Below are 14,737 nucleotides of genomic sequence, written 5' to 3' on the forward strand. Positions count from 1 at the left end.
ATGTAGAAAGCCATTGGGTGTAATGTGACCCATTTCTTCTGTATATTTGATATCAGAGGTTGTCATCAACTCAACTCCATAATTGACTCAGAGAGAGTTTTAAATCTTGGCTAGTAGCCAGTAGAGAATACCAACAAGAGAGTTTCTTATTTGTATGCTGCTTCATAGGAGGAAAAATTGGTTAAACTCTTGCGTTTGTGCATTATTTTGTTCATGTCTGAGAATTTCTGTTCTGTCAAGAATCAGCCCAAATAAACGCACACACATCACACATATAGATAGATACATAAATTAATAAAATGTGAAAGAAGCCATGAAAGAGGGAACGTATTCCCATAGTAGCGTTTACTAAGTGTTTGTGTCAGTTTGGGTCTTCTAGAAACAGATGCCAAGATGAAATGAGAAGTGCAAAAGATTTATTGGGAAGACACTTGAGAAGGATAAAGGTGAGAGAGCAGGGAAGGAGAATCTTCAGACTGTAATACACCTGTATGACACTTCTGCACAGAGAGGGAAGGAGGGGAATTACACAGGAAGAACCTCAGACTATAGTACAGCTTTAAGAAATCTTGGCCAAGCTGATGGGGAGCCCCAGAGCAAAGATTGCTTGTTAGCAAAATCCTGCATCAGGCAGAAATGGCCTGACTATAATACTTCTGCCATGGGTAGGCACTGGGAACAATCTAGGAAGCACATAGCCTCCCTGAGGACCTTGGAGTACTCTGCAGACATGGAGGCTCAAGACTCAGCCACACATATTTCTCACAGCAGGTCTCTTGATGGGACATGTGAGTGGTGCACCCCATGGCCCCAAAGTGTGCATTCCCTAAAGGTTTAGCTCATCTATAGATTTTATGTCTGTGATTTATTCACAGGAAATTTATAAATAATTGTTTAGGCTACCAAACATCTTTACATGTATAAGGCATTTAATGTCTTGATGGGGTTGTTTATTTCTTGTAAATTTGTTTAAGTTCCTTGTAAATTCTGAAAATTAGGCCTTTGTCAGATGGGTAGATTACAAACATTTCCTCCCATTCTGTAGGTTGCCTATTCTCTCTGATGATAGTTTTTTGCTGTTGTTGTTGTTTTGCTGTGCAGAAGCTCTTTAGTTTAATTAGATTTTATTTGTCAATTTTAGCTTTTGTTGCAGTTGTTTTGGCAATTTCATCATAAAATCTTTGCCCATGCCTATGTCCTGAATGGTATTTCCTAGGTTTCCTTCTAGGGCTCTTATGGTTTTGGGTTTTACATTTAACCCTTTAAACCATCTTGAGTTAACTTTTATATAAGGTGTAAAGAAGGGGTCCAGTTTCAGTTTTCTGCATATGGCTAGCCAGTTTTTCCAGCACCATTTATTAAATAGGGAATCTTTTCCCCATTTCTTGTTTTTGTCAGGGTCGTCAAAGATTAGTTGTTTGTAGATGTGTGGTCTTATTTCTGAGGTCTCTATCCTATTCCATTGGTCTATACGTCGGTTTTGATACCAGTACCGTGCTGTTTTTGTTACTATAGCCTTGTACTATAGTTTGAAATCAGGTAGCGTGATGCCTCCAACTATGTTCTTTTGCTTAGGATTATATTTGTTACACAGGCTCTTTTGGTTCCATATGAATTTTAAGTAGTTTTTTTTTTTTTTTCTAATTCTGTGAAGAGTGTCCGTGGTAGTTTGATGGGAATAGAATTGAATCTAAAAATTACTTTGTGCAGTATGGCCATTTTCACAATATTGATTCTTCCTAGCCATGAGCATGGAACTTTTTCCATTTGTTTGTGTTCGCTTGTATTTCCTTGAGCAGCGGTTTATAGTTCTCCTTGAAGAGATCCTTCTTTTTTCAATTGTTTAAAATAGCTTCAGAAGGAATGGTACCAGCTCCTCTTTGTATCTCTGGTAGAATTCAGCTGTGAATCCGCCTGATCCTGGGTTTGTTTTGGTTACTAGGCTATTTATTACTGCCTCAATTTCAGAACTTGTTATTGGTCTATTTAGGGATTCGACTTCTTCCTAGTTTAGTCTTAGGAGGGTGTATGTGTCCAGAAATTTATCCATTTCTTCCAGATTTTCTAGTTTATCTGGTAGAGGTGTTTATAGTATTCTCTGATGGTAGTTTGTATTTCTGTGGGATCAATGGTGATATCCCCTTTATCATTTTTTTTACTGTGTCTATTTGTTTCTTCTCTATTTGTCTAGCTAGCTGTCTATCTATTTTATTGATTTTTTTTTTCAAAAACACAGCTCCTGGATTCATTGATTTTTTGAAGGGTTTTTCATGTTTCTTTTTCCTTCAGTTCTTCTCTGATCTTAGTTATTTCTTATCTTCTGCTAGTTTTTAGATTTGTTTGTTCTTGCTTTTCTATTTCTTTTTTGTGATGTTAGGGTGGTGATTTGAGATCTTTCTAGCTTTCTGATGTGGGCATTTGGTGCTATAAATTTCCTTATTAACACTGCTTTAGCTGCATCCCAGAGATTCTGGTACATTGTCTCTTTGTTCTCATTTGTTTCAAAGAACTTCTTGATTTCTGCCTTAATTTGATTATTTACCCAGGAGTCATTAAGGAGCAGGTTGTTCAATTTTATTCAATTTCCACGTAGTTTGTGGTTTTTAGTGAGTTTCTTAATTTTGAGTTCCAATTTGATTGCACTGTGATCTGAGAGACTGTTATGATTTCAGTTCTTTTGCATTTGCTGAGGAGTGTTTTACTTCCAATTATGTGATCGATTTTACAGTAAGTGCCATGTAGCAGTAAGAAGAATGTATATTCTGTTATTTTGGGATGGAGAGTAACTTAGGTCCACTTGATCCAGAGCTGAGTTAAAGTCCTAAATATCCTTGTTAATTTTCTGTCTTACTGATCTGTCTAATATTGACAGTGGCGTGTTAAAGTCTTCCACTATTATTGTGTGGGAGCATAAGTCTCTTTGTAACTCTCTAAGAACTTGTTTTATGAATCTGGGTCCTCCTGTATTGGGTGCATATATATTTAGGATAGTTAGCTCTTCTTGTTAAATTGATCTTCTTGTTGAATGAATTATTATTATGTAATGCCCTTCTTTGTCTTTTTTGATCTGTGGCGGTTTGAAGTCTGTTTTGTCAGAGACTAGGATTGCAACTCCTGCTTTTTTCCACTTTCCATTTTCTTGGTAAATTTTCCTCTATCCCTTTATTTTGAGCCTAAGTGTGTCTTTGAACATGAGATGGGTCTCCTGAATACAGCACACCAATGGGTCTTGACCTTTTATCCAATTTGCCAGTCTGTGTCTTTTAATAAGGACATTTAGCCTATTTACATTTAAGGTGGATGTTGTTATGTATAAATCTGATCCTGTCATTATGAAACTGGCTGGTTATTTTCCACACTAGTTGATGTAATTTCTTCATAGTGTCATTGGTCTTTATATTTTGGTATGTTGTTGCAGTGGCTGGTACTGGTTTTTCCTTCCAATATTTAGTGCTTCCTTCAGGAGCTCTTGTAAGGCGGTCATGGTAATGACAAATTCCCTCATCATTTGCTTGTCTGAAAAGGATTTTATTTGTCCTTTGCTTACAAAGCTTAGTTTGGCTTCATAAGCCACATGAATATGAAATTAGAATATGAAATTCTGGGTTGAAAATTCTTTAAGAATGTTGAATATTGGCCCCCAGTCTCTTCTGGCTTGTAGGGTTTCTTCTGAGTGGTCCGCTGTTAGTCTGGTGGGCTTCCTTTTGTAGGTGACCTGCCCTTTCTTTCTGGCTGCCCTTAATAATTTTTCCTTCATTTCGACCTTGGAGAATCTGGTGATTATGTATCTTGGGGATGATCTTCTAATGGAGTATCTTAGTAGGTTTCTTTGTATTTCTTAAATTTGAATGTTGGCCTGTCTTGCTAGGTTGGGGAAGTTCTTCTGGATAATATCCTGAAGTGTGTTTTCCAGCTTGGTTCCATTCTCCCTCTTTCAAGTACTCTAATCAGTTGTAGGTTCAGTCTTTTTACATAGTCTCATATTTCTTGAAAATTTTATTCCATATTTCTCGAAGGTTGTGTTGGTTCCTTTTCATTGTTTTTTTCTCTAGTCTTGTCTGCCTGTCTTATTTCACCAAGATAGTCTTCAATCTCTGAAATTATTCTGCTTGATTTATTTGGCTATTGATACTTGTGTATACTTCACAAAGTTCTTGTGCTGTGTTTTTCAGCTCCATCAGGTCATTTATGTTCCTCTCTAAACTGTTTATTCTAGTTCGCAGCTCCTGTGAACATTCTATCATGGTTCTTAGCTTCTTTGTCTTTGGAGAACATTCTCCTTTACCTCAGTGAAATTTGTTGTTACTCACCTTCTGACGCCTACTTCTGTCAATTTATCCATCTCATCCTCCATGCAGTTCTGTGCCCTTGTTGGAGATGTGTTGTTATCATTTGGAGGAGAAGAGGCACTCTGACCTTTGGGGTTTTCATCTTTTTTTTTTTTTTTAATTGATTCTTTCTCATCTTCATGAGTTTGTCTAGTTTCAATCTTTGAGGCTGCTGACCCTTGGATGAGGTTTTGGTGGGGACATTTTTGTTGATGCTGCTGTTGTTGCTTTGTTTGTTTTTCACCAATCAGCTCCCTCTTCTGTAGGGCTGCTGTGGTTTGCTGGAGGTTCACTTCAGGCCCTATTCATCTGGTTTGCTCCTGCACCTGGAGATGTCACTCAAGGAGGCTGGAGAACAGAAAAGATGGGTACCTGCTCCTTCCTCTGGGATCTCTGACCTCAAGAGGCACTGATCTGATGCCAGTAGGAATGCTCCCATATAGGATGTCTGATGACCCCTGTGGGGGTCTCACCCAGTTGGGTGGCATGGGAAGCAGGACCCATTTGACAAAGCACTTTCGCTGTCCTGTGGTGGAGGGGATGTGCTGCACTGGAGGGAAACCTGCTCTTCTGGGCTGCCTGGATTCCTCAGAGCTAGCGGAAGGAAAGACTAAGTCTGCTGGTTCACAGAGACTATGGCCACCCCTTTCTCTAGGGGCTCAGGCTCAGGGAGATCAGAGTTCTGTCCCTGAGCCCCTGGCTGGAGTGTAGGGAGGCCTCGCCCAGTGAGGAGGGATGGGTCAGTGTCTGGCTTAAAGAGGCAGTCTGGCTGTAGTCTGCCATAGCTGGTGGCTGGGCTGTGGGGAATACCTCTTGGGACCCAGTCATCCAGCCTCCCTGGCTTCAGCAACGGAAAAGTGTGGCCTGGAGCTTTAGTGATGGCTGCCGCCCTTCCCCAGAGGGAGCTTAGTGTGTTAGGTAGCTAGCAGCTGCAATGTTGGCTGCTGCCCCTCCCCCAAGGAACTCATAAGGCTTAGACAGCAAGCAACAGCAGCAGTGGTGATGCCGCCCCTCCCCCCACAAACTTGGCAGACTTAAGCAGATTCCAGTCAAGTGGCTGTTGAGAATCTGCGTGGCTCTGTGGTTGGGACCCTAGGCCCTGGTGGCATGGGTTCATGAGTGGGATCTTCCCGATCTATGGGTTGCACAGTTCCTTGGAAAAATCAAGGTTCCCCAGGCTGGGTAGCACACTTACTTCCTGCCTCCCTTGTCTGGGTGTGGGGGCTCCCCTGCCCTGTGTGGCTCTCAGGTAGGCAGCCACACCACACTGCTCTTCCTTTTTCTCTCTGGGTCATGCCAGCCGCCTATCAGTCCCGATGACAGAACTGGATACTTTGGTGGCTGGTGCAGGATTTGTATGCTCTTTTGCTTCTTTTAGATGAAAGCCTCTGATCACCACTACTTCTAGTTGGCCATCTTGGCCCCCCCTCCCGTGCCCCCCAATAAATTCCTGTACTTTTTTTTTATCTTAAAGGGAGAACTATGTAGGGATTTTTTAAACATTTCATTAAAAGTGATTTTAACTAGGAAAAAAATAAATTTGTGGTGGGAATGGCAAGTTTCATTCTTATTGAAAGGACTTTTTTTTCTTCATATTTTGGTCATAATAAGCACTCACTAAATGAGAGCACAAAACAAAACGAAACAAAAGTAAATGAATAAAAGTTTTTAACTTTCTATTCACTACTATTGAAAACACTTGTGTTTAGTATCTTTATGCTAACTCCCCTTTTCCCTGCTTCTTTTTCTAAGATAGTGTCACTCGTGTGAGAAAAAGGGTCTCACATGACCATGTGGCAGGGGACAAATGGAACTCGTTGGACTCATGCTGTTACTGGGTGGATACTTGCTATCCTCCATTGAGACACAGCAATCCTGGCCCAGTCACTGCTCCCCCATCTGGCTGGAGTAACCTGTAGCCTAAGCTTGTCCAACCTACGGCCCCAGGATTGCTTTGAATGTGGCCCAACACAAATTTGTAAACTTTCTTAAAACATTATGAGTTTTTTTTGGTGTTTTTTTCCCCTAGTTTATCAGCTGTCTGGTAGTCCATTTTATGTGTGGTCTAAGACAATTCTTTTTCTTCCAATGTGGCCCATCAAAGCCAAAATATTGGATACCCTTGCTACATGGATTGTCCTCTCTCATGCTTTCTGATTAACTGGGCCTCATCTTGTCTCTAGATGGCAGAGAAAACCTACTGAGTTTTGGCCATATCCTCTATCCGCTTCTTGGCCTAGAAAGCCAACACTATAACCTCTGCTGCAGGGTCACCATATCCCTTTTATAAGAAACATGTGCTAGGTTCCTTTTTATCCACACGTTGAGAGCCAGTAGTTTTTTCTCAGGTTCATCCACGAGTGAGAGGAGCAGAGGGAAACGCTGGGTTTAAACTGAGGCCGTGTCCCTCTGCCCATCTGCTTTTTGGGCTCTCTTCCACTCCCAGTAGAAAGTTCAATGTTTCCACAGGAACAACCTGAAAGATGGTTCCTCCTATATTTGCAATGGAGACAGGACATCCACTTGCCATCCACCAGTAAGTTCTCCTCCCTTCTGGGATTTAAAGTCCTAGAGAGGAGCACCACTCCCTGAACCCTGACTTGGTCTCCCTTACCTGTCTTTGTCTACCTCTGATTCCAACTTCATGGATTTCAAGAGTGTCTTCAGCTCATTATGTAAAAATTTTGGAATTTGACCATTCAGGTACATCTCTGTAGTTCACTAAAGGAAAGGTAGAGGGTTTAGCACACCTTGTTAGCACAACTTGTTTTGCCATTTTCTATACTGGACTAAAAAATAACATGTCTTGGTCTCTGTAGATGACTGTGAGGTAAATAAGTTGCATTATTTAATATTTGCAAAGTGATTGCCCTCATTACAACTTTTTACATGTAATCACTAAGAAATCTGACACCTCTTATTGCTCCTTTCATCTTCTGTAATTTTTATTTTAATCCCTTTATCTTTCTTATTTCTTTTAATCTCTATTTCCATTTTTTAAAAATCTCAAATTTGATGAGAACTCTGGTATACAACACTGTCCCTGAATTATGCTATTAAAAGGGAACCATAACAACTAAGGGCATTCTCCTTAACACCAATCTCCTGTACCTGCAATTTGCCACCAGAACACTATCTTGATACGAAGATGCTACTTGATTTACCTGTCACTAGTGAGGGAACAGAACTGTACTAATGTTGAGCGCATCACATTTGCCCCCTCATTATGTAATGTCTCCAATTTTTCAATGTGTGTTGTTAGTTTTGTCTTCCTACTTAATAATAACCTTCTTACATGATTTTGTGTGTCTGTCAGATTGCCATTTATACTGTGAGGTGTACAAAATATTAACAAATATCTGTTATTGTAGTGGTCAGTAAGAAATATTGTTCAATTAAACATAACTGAACTATAACTACCAATCATCTTTTGTCCCTGGGGGAGGGTGAGAGAACCAAGAGTATTTTATGAGTACGATGACCATTCAGCTTGTACCTCTTCTGAGTAAGATAAAAGATGTGAGAACTGGCCTGAGTAGAACTATGCTTAAAAGCTATCTCTTTTAAACATGCTTGTGGTATACAACAACCACAATCTATTATTGTGGAAAAAATTTTACAAGTAGGCACAGAAAATAAACTGTTGTATGTTATAACCATAGGTAAATGCTCTATTTAACAGCTAAAAATGCAGTTACTTTCATGAGCTTTGTGACTAATTTCTTCTGAAGTGTGTGCTTGGATAACAAGTACCAAATCTTAAGTTTGTTGTCAGTGAAAATAAACGAATATCAAGAGGTTATCTCATAATTCTTGTTTTGTGTATTTAACTTCATTCTCTCTAAAATTGAATTTATTTTCACTTAGCGAATTAGTTTTGCATGGGTAGTATGCTTAAAATTGGACCACATTAATGAGCCTTTGTAGACATCTTACATCAGTCTTTTCCTACCATCCTCAAATTATACAAGTACACATATACCAATACACAGAGTTAGACATTTATTTCATTAATTATTCACCTATAGTGTGCTGAGGTGTTATTTTGCTAGGATTCATCATACTGCCTCCTTTTCGCATTTGAAGATGACTGATCAGGATTGTGGATTGAGTCTTTGGTCAAGAAATATAGTGAAGTTAACAAATTATGTAGTCCTCACGTCCAAGTCACACATGCCTTGCAGTCTGCTACAGATATTATCTCACTGTTAGCATTTGTCACAGGTCTTTGGAAGAACGTGGTGCCATGAAGTGTGTGTGTGTTCTTATCAGAAAAGACTTCTAAATTTAATGGTAAAAAAAAATTAGGAAGCATGATCGTTGTTCAAGCTTTATTATTAATTCAAAACATAATTTTTAAATTGATGGATTTGGTCTAATTGATGGTGCAATAGCCTTCTATCCCCAGAAATATTCTTGATTGCATCCTTAGAAGCCAATATGTATTTACCCATAATTTTATTCTACTATTTTGTAAAAATTCAAGAAACTTTTTGAATTTAATTTCTGCCAGATTTTTTCAAACTACAGCTGAATTATAAATGAAACCACTTTACCAAGAACCACAAAGAGTGAGGCTGTGGCTTTGTGAAGTTTGAGACCTTATTAATATTCCAAACCAAACTTGACTACTGCTACCTCATTACATGGCATTGGACAGATATTTAAATAGTTTTAAACATTTTAATTCAGCTGGTAACTTGATTTAAAACAACATTGATTTTGTAAAAAATTTATTCTTGGTCATATATATCATGCTAAATATCAAAATGAATTTGTAAGTATTTGAGGCTGTCTCTATGACAGAGTATTAAATTCTTGGAGAGTCTTTCTTTCCTCATGCTAATTTTCATCAATTTTTCCATTGCTTTCATTTCCCCTTGAGCTTTAGCTTTTTAGAAGGATGATTCATTCTTTTCAGCATATACCATGATCATTAAACAATTACACCTTTATCAAGCAGAGCAGCAAAAGACTCCATGGATAGTAATGAGGTTGGAAACTCTCCTGTACAACCTATTGGCTCATCTTGGAAGAAGAATGTGATGCCAAATTATTTTTTATGTGGTCAGTAATAATGTCCTAACAAGGGTGGATGGAGAGATGAGCATAAAGGGCAATTCTAATGGAAAGAACGATAGTAATATTCACCTTGCCAAAACATGGTAATGTCTTGACAAGATGCTACATGCTCTTGCTGCTAAATTAGGTTTTATACTAATTTAGCAGCCTCTACAGCTATCTGCTATCTTTCAGAATGAACTAGAAGAGAAATAATATACCTGTCATGTTTTAGAAATCTTTCATATGACTATGTAATAATTGCCTTGAGAATACCTATTAAACCTAGACTTTATGATGCATTAATTGTGTGGAATGGTCCTGAAAGTATGAGTGGAGTAGGCAGGAAGAAAGTTTATTTGAATGTAGTTGCAGTCTCTACCTACCTTTAATTTTTAGCTTTGTACTGAACTCCAATATGACTGAAATTTTAACTTTTGATGTTTCCTAGGTACAGAATTTCAGAGTGGGATATCAGATCTTTAGTGTGAAGATACATCTACATTAAACCAGAAATCACTGGAAGTGACATTTGGACAAGAACATTTGGAAAATTTTAAAACTGTGAAGGTTGATCATGGAAATTAAAGAGGAAGGGGCATCAGAAGAAGGGCAGCACTTTCTTCCTGCAGCCCAGGCCAGTGATCCCGGGGACTGTCAGTTCACAAGTAAGTATGTGTGTATCCCTCCCTGTTTTTGCATCTAAAGATGCAAATTGGGTTGACGAAACATACACGTATATATATGTATTCATAGATTCATAGGAACTTCGGTTCTAACAAATGGCATGAAATTACCTAAATATTTTTTCCTTTGCACTGTTTACCTTGGTGGTGTGAGTGTATGATATGCCTCTCATCTTTTATCTTGGGTAAGATAGATGATGATCCATGAAATGGTTAAATATCAAGTAACAAGACCAAAGCTCTTGAATATATATTAAGAGCCTAATACTTTTTAAGTATACCTTCTAGACACTAATACTTTCTAATAATAACTTCTATTGGTATTTATATAATGTTATATGGGAATATTTTTTATACTGTAGAAATTCTCTCTTTAAACCCAAAAGGAAGTTAAGTTGAAAGCATTAAGAAAAAAATGGTTACACTGGAAATTTAGACTGTCACTGCCATACCAAAGAGCACTAAGCCACAAATATAGAGCCAGTGGAGATTTGGTCAAGTTTGCATGTGAACATTAAAATTCATTTTTTATTACTCAAGTAATTAAAATCATTGGAAGAATTGTATGTTTGCTTTTATATTTAAAATTCTAGGGTTTGGTTTTTATTGTTCAGCATGAATTATGCCTTTTTCTTTTCTTTTCAGAAGATTCCTATAGTCCAATTATTTAACACTGGCCAATATATGCCTAACCTTCTCTTTTAATTTACATTATAAAGCTAATCTTTAGAAAATTGTGTTGGTTGGAGGCATTTTTGAGAAATTTGGTTGTCAATGTTTAAAGCAGAGTTAATTGTTAATGACCTTTTAAAAAAACCCAGACATTTCAAGTTCACAAAAGCCTACCTAATGATTGTCACTTTAACCTCTCTTGAAAAATCTAAAAATTGTTAACCAAAGCAATTGCTAAATGTCAGCAGAAGAAAAAAATATACAGTTACTGTGCAAAAATAAATAAGTAAATAAATAAATAACTGTGAATAAAAAGCAGTTAATTTTTATACAAAAGGGTAATTCTTAAAATGTATTAGTGACCAAATGCCAGTAAATTTAAATAGTATCTGACGAATGCACCAGCAAAAATAAGCAAGGAAAGGATTTGTATAATATTCTTTCATTTATTGCCAAATAGTTTACTTTTCCATACATGTTAGTTTTACTTATTTGGCCACCCTTGAGTTGTAACAAATGGCATCCCATTCATACATCAGTCATCCACTCTTGTTTAGGAAGCTTCTACACTGTGTGTGGTCTTCAGGCATCTACCCATATCACTTCCCATAATCTGATCACTCTACCTTCTAGCCATTAGATGGTTCCATTTCCATACCTTTGTCCCCAGACTCACTTTCCCTCCTAGTTCATCCTAAATTATTTAGCCATCTTGTTATATTTTTTAAACATTGCTGACCGAAAGAATGGAAACATTTTATAAAATGTTGGTTTGAGCTATTACTAAATTAGTAGAACAACCAGCACTATAATGTCCATCATAACCTAGCTGAAGATATCTTTTTTGTTATTGATTTACTATTTACAGCAGGTCAGAGTGGCTTGGAAAAAATCCATTTAAGAGAGTATTTTGGTAAGGGGGTTCTTTATGAAGGATCCACTTCTGTCTACATTGCATCCAAAAGAAACACAGTTGTAAAATATGTTTTCTGTTTGCCATGGCTTACAAAAACAACATTTCTTGGTTTCTTTATAACCATAGAGATAAAATGACCAATCAAATCTTAAGTCACATCTAGTTCTGCAACAAATATTATGCCCTGCCCTGAGAACTGATTATTTATAGGCCTGATAAACCAAGTTTATTCATTCTGCCAAATATTGTATTTATTCATTCTGGTCACGATGAAGCATAGTAATATATATTGACATATTCTTGATAATTTGATTTTTTTTAAAGCTGAATTTGCATCTATTATTTATAGGTATCCAGAAGACTCCAAATGAACCACAGTTGGAATTCATCCTTGGTGAGAAATTCCATCTTATTTGTATCAATAAATATAAGAATTTGTTTAGTATTTTGCAAAGTATAGGTACATTGCTTACATCAATACATATTTTACAAATTTTTATGAACATTGTTCTGTTTTTAAAATTGTTCTATAAGGTAGGTGTTATTTTCTCCAAATTTATAGGAATTAACTTGCTGCCCAAGGATACAGGGTTCAGTGGTGATAGTTTTGCCTCTCAACCAGATCTACTGATCACACATTCCATGCCCAGCACTCATTCTAACATAGTGACTGCACTTTGTTGCTAACCAACATTCCTGCAACTCTGTTTGTCTAATTTTCTATACCTGGGCTGGAGACTGGCCACCTATAGTTTGTCTTTGTGTTCTTTATGGCATTTCCAGGATTCTTGCCCATTTCTGTCTTATTCAAGAACATTCCCTGACTCTTCCATATTGATTTTTGTGAACATGCCAGTGACGTGTGAGAATTTAACTTTCAATCAAGCTTTGACTTGTTTAAGCAACTCTAAATATCTGTCACATGTAAAAATTTGTAACTTTGTCCAAGGATGAATTAAAAGTGTGCATTCTGAGACCAGTCCACTACTTAACTAATGAGTGGAAACTACTTTATATTTGAATTAAGTGTGACTGCAAAAATAACATTAGGAAATTAGCTACAAAGAGGTACTTAAGGTAAAAATGTGGTTCATATGAACTATATAGACTGGTCTTTTTTTTTCCTTTCATGATTCTGAATTATTTTGGAAAGACAGTAGTATTTTTACATTTTATTTTAAACTAAGTTTTATAGACTAACACATGCACATATTCAATTTCATATACAGAGACCACATATAGTATTATAGTATAAACATTTTTACATATTAACATATACTTTCTAAAGTTTGGGGAGCAAATTGAAATACTGAAACCCAGTATACGTACTCTATACTGGTATTTAGTGGTTGGAATTTCTAAGTATTTTAGGAACATGCATTTTTATTATGTTTTATATTTATATTTTTTGCTAAAATATTTTATTTTAAAATATAACTTACTGAGACCATAGTTGATATGTAATTCATTTTTTGAACATTCTTTGTTACAAATATAGCTAAAAATGTGCTATAAATTAAATATTAAAGACTTAAATTTTTCCAGGCATTGAGAAACAGGCAGAAATGTGAAAAACTCAAGAAAATTTTATAGTATCAAAAATGAAGCTATTCTTTTTTTCTCTCTCTCTTTCTCTAGAGAGTTTTCAGATTGTATCAGATATAAAAAGAACATGTTTTTGGAAATGGAGCTGAAGAGCAAAAGAAAGGCTAGGCACTCTTCACTCTTACTACTTGAGCTTACATCTATCCATCTTTCATTTTTAAGAGAAGAAACTCACTTTTTACATTTTTGACAGTACTTCTGAAAAGTGAAGTTTCATTAGAGTGGTTTGATGTATTTCCAAGCACAAATAAAGCTTTGTTGTTTGCCTGCTGGAAAAAGAGGGAATCTGAAGAAGCAGAGCAATTAGGGTGGCAATTGTCAGGCAAATGTGGTGGCCAGCCTTCAAGAAATGGCATACCTGAGCCAAATACCTGTCTTCTAGTGCAATTAAGAGAATCTATCTTGTTCGAAGACCTAACTATGCTGTTTGTTTAGAAAGCCAAGTAAATTTCAGTAACAACACTATCATCACTGGTATTTCCGTTTTTGAATCACAGAATTAACAGATTAGCAGCTGCAATAATTTATTCATAATAATGTTCTTCCAGTATAAAAAACTTCAATTTCCTTTTTTTATATTTATTTTTAAAATATACTAAGAAACAACACCAAATAATTCTGTCTTATCAAATGGCAAGAAATGCTTGATGAATGTTTTTTCAAGTCATCATGGAACTGTGTTGTTGATCCTAGAAGACACAGTTCCCAAACTGTTAGGTTCCTTAGCACTTAAGATCTTCAACTACACATTTCTTGAAGACTTTTTAAAAACTACTCTCTCAAGGATATTACAGATAAACACTTGTATGTTTTACTGTATATTTTTGTCATTTTTTTTGAGATTTTTTAATCCCACAAATCCTTCGATGTCACCTATTGTATGAGTCACTTCTATTCATTTCCTAACAACTAATGAAAGAATAATAGCTTCTTAGATATTTGTATCATGTTTAAGGGGGTGCATATTTATTTAATCAGAAGTAAAACAAGAACAAATTCTAGGAAAAAGAAATTCAGTAAGGTAGAGGGCTTTTTCATCTAATTATTATTATTATTATTATTTTTGAGACGGAGTCTGGCTCTGTCGCCCAGGCTGGAGTGCAGTGGCCGGATCTCAGCTCACTGCAAGCTCCGCCTCTCGGGTTTATGCCATTCTCCCTCCTCAGCCTCCAGAGTAGCTGGGACTACAGGCGCCCGCCACCTCGCCCGGCTGGGTTTTTTTGTATTTTTTTGGTAGAGACGGGGTTTCACCGTGTTAGCCAGGATGGTCTGGATCTCCTGACCTCGTGATCCGCCTGCCTCGGCCCCCCAAAGTGCTGGGATTACAGACTTGAGCCACCGCGCCCGGCCTCATCTAATTTTTTTAACGAAATCTTTGGTATTTGATTCTCTACTCTTAACCAAAGTATTCAAATTATTTAGGAATTTCAATGGCCTTGCTTTTTAAATTAGGAAAGCAGCCACACCGA

The 14,737-nt window shown here is 36.9% G+C and overlaps 1 protein-coding gene across 7 annotated transcripts in view; it reads left to right on the forward strand.

Moving 5' to 3' along the window:
• INPP4B (inositol polyphosphate-4-phosphatase type II B) overlaps positions 1-14,737 on the forward strand; it is an 817,532-nt gene that overhangs the window by 414,247 nt on the left and 388,548 nt on the right. For all 7 annotated transcript variants that reach the window (XM_050791144.1, XM_050791150.1, XM_050791147.1 and 4 more), the window contains 2 exons: positions 9,841-10,057; positions 12,013-12,057. In XM_050791144.1, the coding sequence (XP_050647101.1) occupies positions 9,967-10,057; positions 12,013-12,057 (136 nt within the window). In that variant the 5' untranslated portion in view covers positions 9,841-9,966. The remainder of the gene's footprint in view (positions 1-9,840; positions 10,058-12,012; positions 12,058-14,737) is intronic.

The sequence above is a fragment of the Macaca thibetana genome, chromosome 5, assembly GCF_024542745.1.
Source record: "Macaca thibetana thibetana isolate TM-01 chromosome 5, ASM2454274v1, whole genome shotgun sequence".
Lineage (NCBI taxonomy): Eukaryota > Metazoa > Chordata > Mammalia > Primates > Cercopithecidae > Macaca > Macaca thibetana.